This window comes from Lycium ferocissimum, chromosome 7, assembly GCF_029784015.1.
Source record: "Lycium ferocissimum isolate CSIRO_LF1 chromosome 7, AGI_CSIRO_Lferr_CH_V1, whole genome shotgun sequence".
NCBI classification, from domain to species: domain Eukaryota; kingdom Viridiplantae; phylum Streptophyta; class Magnoliopsida; order Solanales; family Solanaceae; genus Lycium; species Lycium ferocissimum.
Window position 1 is genome coordinate 67,428,894 of NC_081348.1, and position 10,521 is coordinate 67,439,414.

At 34.7% G+C, this 10,521-nt stretch overlaps 1 protein-coding gene across 1 annotated transcript; it reads left to right on the forward strand.

Annotated features, from left to right (window-relative positions):
* The first annotated feature begins 8,447 nt into the window (after nt 1-8,447).
* Nucleotides 8,448-10,286, forward strand: LOC132063047 (GATA transcription factor 2-like). The gene is made up of 2 exons (XM_059455484.1): nt 8,448-8,798; nt 9,431-10,286. The coding sequence occupies exons 1-2, from the start codon at nt 8,577-8,579 to the stop codon at nt 9,914-9,916; spliced, it is 708 nt and encodes a 235-aa protein (XP_059311467.1). The 5' UTR covers nt 8,448-8,576; the 3' UTR covers nt 9,917-10,286.
* The last annotated feature ends 235 nt before the right edge of the window (nt 10,287-10,521 follow it).

The window sequence follows — 10,521 nt, forward strand, 5'->3', positions numbered from 1 at the left end:
CAGAGGAGGTGAATCAAGTTGTTTTTGGTTTAAATGCAGACAGTGCAGGGGCCCCAGATAGATTCACAGGGAAATGTTTCCAACCTGCATGGAAAATAATTGCAGATGATATTGTGCAAATGTTTCAATCTTTCTTTTGTTAGCATGAAATTCCTAAATATATTCCTTGCACTAATCTGGTACTTATTCCAAAGAAGAAAGAGATTTTGACATTCTCTGACTTGAGACCTATCAGCTTAAGTAAATTTACCAGTAAAATTTTCTCAAGAATTATTCATGAGAGAATGGTAAACTTAGTTCCTAATATGATTTCTCCTCAACAAGTAGGCTTTGTGAAAGGTAGGAGCATTGTGGAAAACATTTTACTAGTTTAGGAGATTGTTCATGATATAAGGATAAGGGCTAAGCCAGCTAATATGGTGATTAAGCTTGATATGACAAAGGCATATGATAGAGTATCATGGTTGTTTCTGACCAAGGTACTAAGGAAAATGGGATTTAGTGAAATGTTAATTGACATGGTATACAACATTGTGTGAAATAATTGGTATTCTATTCTCATTAATGGGCAACCTCAGGGTTTCTTTAAATCCTCAAAGGGGGTAAAACAAGGTGATCCACTATCCCCTACTTTATTCACATTAACTGTTGAATGCTCTATTCAAGAAGGAAGGGTTTAAGGGATTTGGAATGCCAAAATGGAGCCCCTATATTAATCACCCAGCATATGCTGATAATAATATCATTTTCACCTCTGCTGATGAATTCTCATTGAAATTGGTGATGCAAACTCCATCCAATTATGAAAATGCTAGTGGACAATTGATTAATAAGGCTAAGAGTGCTATATATATGCATGAAAAGGCATCTACTATTGCTGTTAATTTGGTGATGGAGACTACAAGGATTCCCAGAAAGGAATTCCCATTCACATACCTTGGGGTGCCTATTTATTATAGCAGAAGGATGATTGTTCACTATAAAGAAATCACTGATAAGTTTAGTAACAGGTTGTTCTCTTGAACTGGCAAACTACTGTCATAGGAGGAAGGATCACCATGATAAAACATGTCTTTGCAGAGCATGCCCACTCACCTGTTATCAGCTTGTGACCCTCCTGTTGGGGTGACAGCCCATCTTCATAGGATGTTTGCTAAATTTTTCTGGGGTAATTCTATTGGAAACTCTAGTAAACATTGGACAAGTTGGTCTGCTTTGTGTTATCCCTATGATGAAGGTGGACTTGGGTTTAGAAGTCTCCATGATGTTTCTAAGGCATTATTTGCTAAGCTTTGGTGGAATTTCAGAACAAAACAGTCTATTTGGAGAATGTTTCTGAGCAATAAATACCTTAAGAAAGAAAATGCAGTCCTGGTACCTTGGAAGAAGGGCACATATGTGTGGAAGAAAATGATTCAATCAAGAGAGAAAGTGGAGCATGAAATCTGGTGGCAACAGAAAGAGGGAATGTCTCATTTTTTGTTGGACAATTGGACTGGATTAGGTGCATTATACCATGTAACAGGTGAAAACTTTGAATGTGACAGAACTGTAGTGCAAGTTTATGAAGTAATGGAAGAAGGGAGATGGAATGAACCTATGCTAAGGGAGTTGCTTCCAAATTTTATAGTGGAGCATATTTTGAGCAATGTGATACCTTTAGGGGAGCAGGGATTATCAGACAGACCATTTTGGAAGCCTAAATCCAGGGGAAAATTCACAATTGGATATACCTATCAAATTGTCAAACAGAGACAAAATACTAGCAGGTTATATTCAAACATGTGGATCAAAGGCTTGCCTAGTAAAATTTCATTCTTCCTATGGAGGTTTTGGAAATATATGCTACCTTTAGATGATGTGGTGAAAAAATGGGGTATCCAATTTCCCTCTAGATGTTTATGTTTCCAAGCTCCAGAGGTGGAAAACTTTCATCATATGTCTCTAAAGTCTCCAGTAGCACAGTTTTTGTGGAAACAATTTTGTGCACCGGTGGGTATAAACATTCAGGGACTTCAAATCACTCAACTGATCAATTCGTGGTGCAAAGCTGTTATGAATTCTCATGTAAGGTACATTTTTAAAGCTATTCCTGCTATTATTTTATGGGGAATTATAGAAGAGGAGGAATACGATCAAACATGGAGGGAAGATGTCTCATGTTAAACTTATGTACCAAATCATGCATAATGTTGTTTTATTCATGAAGGTAAGAAGAAGCAATTTTAAGTATACCCCTTATAGGTGGAGTGCTTTGGTACCAGTGCTCTAATCTTATACCCTTAAATTCAGGATAAGACTAGTGATGTGGAAACCTCCTGATAGGGGATGGATAAAATGTAATACTGATGGTGCTTCAAGGGGTAATCCAAGAAGAAGTTCATGGGGTTTTTGTGTAAGAGATGAAAGAGGAGACATTATTTATGCTCTGGCAGAGGAGATGATGGATGATCAAAGCACAAAAACACAAGCAGAAGCAATGGCTATTCTACAAGCTCCGAGATACTTAAGAAACATACAACCTAATCAGGTGGTCTTGGAAACAGACTCTCTAGTATTAGAGAAGGTGATTCATAAGAATTGGGAAGTTTCGTGGCAGATTGTGACATTGATGGATGAGATTTGGGAGATACTGGGGAATATCAATGTCACTCTTACTCATATTCTTAGGGAAGGAAATAAAGTAGATGATTATCTTGACAAAAGAGCTTTAGATCAAGGAAGAGTATGCATTCATTCCTTCCAACAAATGGAGGTGGAGGGGAGAATCAACAATGATAAGCTGCTACTGCCATATTTGAGAAAGAGATCATGCAAGGGATGAGTAATGGACATAGGAGTTGGTTTCTTTATGCTCAAATCCTTTAGGAGGAGAGCATAAAGAATGTTTTTGCTAATATGTTTGTTCATTTTGTAGGTATAAAGCACACAAGGAATACAGAGAATGAACATTTGCAACATAACTTGCAAAAAAAAAAAAAAAAAAAAGACAAACAAAACACATAAGCAAACATGAAGAGCACATCAAGCTACTTTTTTTTTTTTTTTTACAACAATCCAGAGAATAAGAACTGTGGAACACAATATTTCAGTCAACTGATAATTGTTCAGCGTGTGGTATTAGCACCATATGGTGCTCATTCTACTGAACAAGCATTAGTTGAAAGAAATGGGACAAACACAGATCTACAGAAACACATCAAAGAGAACAACTACAAATCAAGAAGAAAACGAAGGAATATGAAACAACATCAGATAAGGAGAAAACAAATACAAGGAATTTAGAGACATCAGCAGCAAATTCACAACAATTACGAGATAATGAGGGTCATACATCAAGTAAGATGGATGAAAATTAGTCAAGAAAAAGAGGATTTGTTCGTACCTAAGCTAAAGATCAATGATTCAGTACGTCACAGCTGGAATTTTCAGCTTCAAAGTGAGTCTCGGAGAGCAAATAAGACACCATCGATCAGAGTCAGTGGAGACGAGAAGGAAAATCCTTGGATCTTACCCAAGAACATGGGTTCATCCCTTTCTAAGTTAGGGTTTCCTAATCGTGGATACTTTCCTCTTTTCACCCTATATATTTTGTTGTTTTCTTTATGTACAGACTCTGTTTTATGCTTTATTAAATAATAAAATAGTCCCATAATATAGGGTTTTTAAAAAAAAATAAAAAAATCTAAGTGTGTAGAATTTTATTCCATCACTTTAATCTTGTTTATGGAAATATTCATTTGCAAAGTTAGATTAAATCTCTTGTTATGCTTATGTATTGAATGATTTTTATTTCTATTGAAGTGAGTCTTTGTTTCTTTAATTAATTTTATTCTTTAATGTTTCTTAAGGGATTCTCTAACCCTAGGACTCGCCCATTTACTTCGATTTGAGCTCGGAAGAGGAAAATTGAGGTTGGGAAGATTAATTAACAAGGATTTGGGGCTTCAAACTTCATTTAATAACTTGAGCTAGGAATAGGAAAGTTAACTTGAGATTCAATTGGTTGTGCTTAATATCACATTCTAAGGCTTAGAAGAGCATAGAGTGAAATTCATTGATTTGGTTGGAAGACTTTCAATGAGATTTTAGAAATCATTATCTATTAAGATAGACTCGCTCTTAGTTATAAAATCGTAAAATATATTGGATCGTTACTTGATAGCCCCTTATGTTCATGCTTGGCCATTGGTCATTTTACCCGCTTTCTAATTAGTTTTATCTTTGTTAGTTTATAAAACAAAAATCAAATATTGAAAAAGTGCTTGGCTTAGAGTAGAAAGTGAAAATTCCATACTTGCTTGATGTCCTAGTATATTGCTCCCTGTGGGATTCGACCTTGACTCATAGTTGGGTAAATTAATATTGCATACGAGCGTTTACACTTTCTCACTTTAAGAGTGGATTTTGACGTTATCAATTTTGACATTAGAAATATGCCATTAAATGAATCTATCTCACTGACAGTCATAGGGAGAAGGCAATAGCAATAACAGATCAGGGTTGTAGTGGCCGCATTGGTATAGAAACTGAATCTCTACTAGTAGAGAAAGTAGATGAGATGCAAACTCTTGATCAATATGATAATGTCAGATGCACCTGTACAACAACAACAAGAGGAAATGAAATCTCTTTTCCTTTTACAATTTGAATAGAAGAAAATGACCTTTTCAACAAATAAAAAGGTTGGGAAGATAAACTCAAACTTATTACAAGAAAGATTCTTATCGGTATCATGTCTTTTAATTATGAGAATCGTCCACAAATTTGTTAGTGAATTAGTCACTACCTCCTATGTGTGAAAAATATGGATATGGGACAAGATTGGCCGATTGCAAATGTCATGATATCTAATTTACGTTGTATTAGGACATCAATTCTTTAATTAATTTTTTTTATGTAATTGACGTTTGCTTAAAAAATTAAATTACAACTTTTTAACTAAAAGATATTCTAAATGCTTGAAAATAGAATTAAAGAATAATTATTCATTTCACTAAATAATACTAATGTCATGTAAAAGTGGTCATGATGAGTTGATGACTATCATTTTCAATCACTGAACTAGTCTTCCACATTTTCGGTCACGAGGATCTCAGTAAACTTGCATACATTTTTTAAAGTAACAATTTATAGAAGAATTTAAAGGGCCAAAGTATCTAAATTTCACAGTGAATTCAGATTTTTATTTTTCAACAAGAAAATATACATTTGTAACGACTATACTATAATCTATTAAATGATAGGAATACTAAAAGAAAATATACATTTGTAACGACTATACTGTAATCTATTAAATGATAGGAATACTAGAGTTATGTAAAATGGGACATAGCTAGTACGGTGAGTATTATTATTTGTTCCTTCTTTGAAGGAATGGGGAAGGATAGGAGGGATGACCACCGACAAGGGACAAAAGAAAAAAATTAACTCACTTTATTTTAAGGATTTAAGTGATTTATCCCGATCGTCTAATTTTTTTTTAAAAAAAAACTTTTGATATAATTTAATTTATTTAATAGATTAATTAGTTACTATTTTATTAAGTTATTAATAATATTTATCATTTAAAGTTATCTATAATTATTTTTAAGTAATTTGATTATCAAAATAAAATAAAATTCACACTACCAATACATATAGTATAAAACTTAAAGTCAGATAAATAAAAGCAATCCATAGTCAATATAGTATGGTTCCTCATGTGACAGATTAAATGGTCACATGACACAGGAGGCAAAGGAGAGTGCTCACTCTGCCATGCATTGTTAGTCTTTCATTATTTTATTCTATTTCTTAGATCTTCTTTTCTTTAACTAGAATTAAGAAATTGAAGTGATACCATTCCTATTAATATATAAAAATCAAATTCAATACATTCCAAAGAAATTCACATTAACAAATGGGGAATCTTGATATTATAATTGGGACCACTAGCTGTATTACGTACCCCCAATATTAAAACTTTTTTTACGTCAATATCTTGGTAAGAGGACCTTAATCCATATTAAATTTTTCTATATTGATTATCGAAGAATTACATAAAATGATCATTTACCTAAAATCATCAATCACAAGACAGGTTATAAATATTCCATCTTATTTTCCGAGCAGCTTGGAACTGCCATTAAGTTTTGAGCACTAATTAATAACAGTTAGGCCTCATTTGTTTTCATTAAGATTGAGACGTCTGAATCTGAATGCACATCTGAATGATTAAGATGTTGTCTCTAGGTCTGAACACTGAATGATTAAGACTGTTTATTTTTCAATATCTGAATGTGCATAATGTATTTATTTAAACATAATAAATATACAATTCAAATTAAATAGTAACTAATTAGTAGAAAATAAATACAAATTTAATAAAATAAAATATTATTTGATTTAAAAAAATGAAACATTTATGTTCACTAGTAATGGTGGAGATGTTTTGTAGTCGTGGTAGGTGGTGAGTGGGGGTGGAGGTGGAGGGGTGAGTGGGTGGTGGGTGCTTGGGGTGATGGGTAGGAGGTAGTGGGGGTGGGGTTGGTGGTGGGAGGTGGGGGTAGTGGGGAGTGGGGGTGGTATGGGGTAGGGGTTGATAGTGGAGTTGGTGGGGCGTGAGGGTGGGTGGTGTGGGGTGGGATTGGGGTTGGTGGTAGGGTGGTGGTAGTGGTGGGGAGTGGGGGTTGGAGTGGAGGGTGGGTGGGTGATGGGGTGGGGTTGAGGTGGATGGGTGGGGGTGGAGTTGAGGTGGAAGGTTGGGGTTGGGGTTGGAGCTGGTGATAAAAAAGTTCCAAACAAAAATACCTCTTAATGATATTAAGACTTGATTCAAGATCTTAATGATTAAGACCTATTCAGACCCAATAAGTGCTTAGATCTTAATGCAAACAAATGCATTTAATGACTTAAGGTCTAAACCATTCAGATTCAGACCTCTAATAAGTGCAAACAAATGAGGCCTTAGTCTATAATTGAATATGATCTATTAAATAATTTTAAAGGTAAAATACCTTGAGAGACATAGTTTTATGAATTTCTTTTACATTATATCAAATATGAACAATTCAAAAAAAGAAAAAATAATTAATTGAGGGAGACTTGGAATGGAAAGCAAACATGTTAGTATTCTGAAAAATTGCAGTAGTTACACCGTCTTCCACAATCGCACATGACCTCAATAATGCACTAATATAATAGTTGTAGTAATTAATACGCTGAATCTATTCTGTGATTTGTCTATCCAATCCCCCCATTCGCATCGCAATTTTTTTTTTCATGTATGTATTCTCAGAACCAGAATTTTATTCAAATTTCCAAACTTAGGTAATTATTGATTGAATTATCCTACCGAAATTTCATTTGTTGTCTATTAATCCCCTATCATAGTTCTCCTATATTTTTTTTTCGCCCCCGAGCTTTGGTCGTGTGATAAGAGTGCAGTTCGTGATTTGTGTTAGGTGCACGTCATGAATGCAAATTCTGCCATAAAAAATTCTAATATTTAAGTGGAGAAGCGTAGAGGAGTAGAATATTATCCACCAAATTTTGAATCCTACACTGTATTTCTCCATTTTAAACAAAAAGTGTTTGTTTTCTTCTCTGATTCCTATTTGCATCCAGTGGCGGAGCCAGAATTTTCATCTAGGGGGTTCAAAAATTCTAAAAGGTAAATACACGAAGAAGTCAGGGGGTTCAACATCTACTATATATACATAATAAAATAATTTTAACTTTGAAAATACACTGTAATTTTTCGCCCAATGTGGCTTCGCCCCTGTTTGCATCAATGAAGGGTTGGCTTAATACTGCTTACACACCACCCTCTCCGGACCCCATTTATGAGATTACGCTGGATATATACTTGTTGTTGTATTTTGCATAATTGCATTTATCAAGTACTGCTATTATTATTTAGTAACACTGCAGAGATCACATAGGATAATGCGTAGCTCAAAATAACAAATAATATACATTACTTTTATAAAATAATCTAATCATGTAAATAGTTTTAAACAGATTAGTACATACTAAAACCTACGTTGTTGCTGGAGACTCGAACAACTAAACGAGAAAGACGCTAAAAGAACACGGGCAAGACTCGTGATCATCTCACGTTAGATATGCAAACCTAAGTTAAGTTTCTCACTAAAACCAGCCCCCCAACACTCACGTAGGTTTTCCCCCCTTCATGTCTCCCTTCACTTACATCCAAAGCCAGAATTTAAAACTTATGAATTCGGGATTTTAATCCTTGTAAATTATTGGGTTTTAAATTGATAATTTGTACATATTTAATGAATTTTTTAATAAATACAAAGTCTGAAAAAAATTACTGAATTCAACTGAACCCTAACTTGTATTCCAGCTCTGCCCCTGCTCTCAAATATCAGAACACTACACTGCTAAGTGCTATATCAATCCCAGCCCCCTTACTTCACTAACACTCACACTCACACTCACACTCACTATCTCTCTCTAGACAAGCTTCTTGTGTGAGAGGGATAATCCCCCTCAAATATTTCTCTCCATATATAGCAAACCTTTACACCAACATTTGCCGTTTATAGTTTTTGCATTACTAAGCGAATATGGATGTCTACGCACTGCAGTCAGCACCAGAAGTATTTCGGATTGATGATCTTCTTGATTTCTCCAACGAAGAGATCTTTTCCTCCTCTGGTAGCTCCTCTAAAACCACCGATTTCGACCTCAATCATCACTATCAACCACCTCCTACCGACAATATTGCTGGTAGTTACTATGATGGTCTTCCCAGTTCCGCTGACTTCACCGACAAACTCTGCGTTCCTGTAAGTATTGCATACCTATTCTAAATAAATACATAAACAAATACGTCTTTGATATGAAATTATAAGCTTTTAGAATGTGTATAGTACAATGAAAGTGACTTACTTTTCGAAAATATATTTTGCTAAAGTTTTCTGGGATATGGTTAGAGAGCTAGTCAAAAGTCTTTTCTGATAAATAAAACATTTGTTAAAGATTAATAATTGTATGTCCAATTCCAATACTAATTTAGTGAAAGTTTGGAGTATTGAGGATCGATCATATGTTTAGTGCTAGGTTAAAATAATGATATGAAATTAATAATTGAGACAATTATCAAGTAAAATGACTTCCAAGTGAGGGAAGTTATTTTCTCCGTTTTAGTAAAAATGATTTGTGATGGTCTAAAATAATTAGAGAAATTTAAACCCTTTATTTAGACTTTAAATTACATACACTAACAATGCAAATATATTTTAGATAATTAGCGCAATTTAATCTCTTATAGCATATTTGCGGTCATATCAAGTTTGCTACAAAACCTTACTTAATCGTTTAGGTCAACTTAACCTGAGGTGTAAAAAAGCTTATACACTATCAGTGCACCAAATATTAATTTGAACTTATTTATTTTTCTTGTTCTTGTTTTCTGAAGAGTGATGATGTAGCGGAGTTGGAATGGCTATCAAACTTCGTGGAAGACTCATCCAATAATTACCCTTCAAATACCTTAACTGGAACGATGAATCTCAATTCCAACAACAACACTACATTATTGCACGGCAAATCAAGAAGCAAACGTTCATGTGCAACCACTACTGCAAACACTAGTTGGGCTTCCTCACTCCAACAACAGGCCCACAACAATAAGCCCACGCACGAAAAGCCCAATCATCAAGATCCACAACACAACAACAATGGGCCCAGAAAGTGCACCCACTGTGCATCTGAGAAAACACCACAGTGGCGGACGGGCCCATTGGGCCCGAAAACACTATGCAATGCCTGTGGTGTTCGGTACAAATCGGGCCGGTTGGTACCTGAATATCGTCCGGCGGCAAGCCCGACTTTCGTGCTGACTCAGCATTCGAATTCTCACAGGAAAGTAATGGAACTCCGACGACGTAAAAGAGGTTATTGATCAACAACAACAAGGAATGTACGGACATCACTATCAGGTCTGTTGACGTCATCTGTATGCCACGTGTCACCATCATCAAGCTGACGTGGATGCCTTTCTTTTTTCTTTTTCTTTTTTTCCCTTTAAAGGACTTTATCGTCACTTTTCTAATTTTGTTGCTGCCACTTTAAAGGAATTTGAGGATTATCACTTTCACAATTTCTTTTAGATTTAGTATTTCATATCTTATCTATTAAAAATTAATTTAATGCAGTGATGGAATTAAACATTATTTATACATAATCAAGTTTAAAGATAGGGGTAAAGTCTGCGTACACCACATCCTTCCCAGACTCACTTGGTTGATCACATCGGGTATATTGTTGTTATTGAATCAAGTTCAATAGAAAAGTAATTCTATATGATAAATAGTGGTTAGTAACTAAAGTAAATGCCAAATAAACAATTATAACAAATGAGATTACACTAATAATATAAAATTCTTTAGGTAACATTGCAACACTAAATAACTTAATGCTATTTATTGAAGTGTTGCAACTACCAATTGGGCGAAAGAGAGAGTTATGTGTAAGGGGAAATGCACTTGCACGTGATTGGATAAACTT

Excerpts from the sequence above, each read along its gene's own strand:
- LOC132063047 (XM_059455484.1), top strand. The coding sequence starts at position 8,577 with ATGGATGTCTACGCACTGCAGTCAGCACCAGAAGTATTTCGGATTGAT. Across the intron at positions 8,799-9,430 it reads CCGACAAACTCTGCGTTCCT|AGTGATGATGTAGCGGAGTT; the intron begins GTAAGTATTGCA and ends TGTTTTCTGAAG.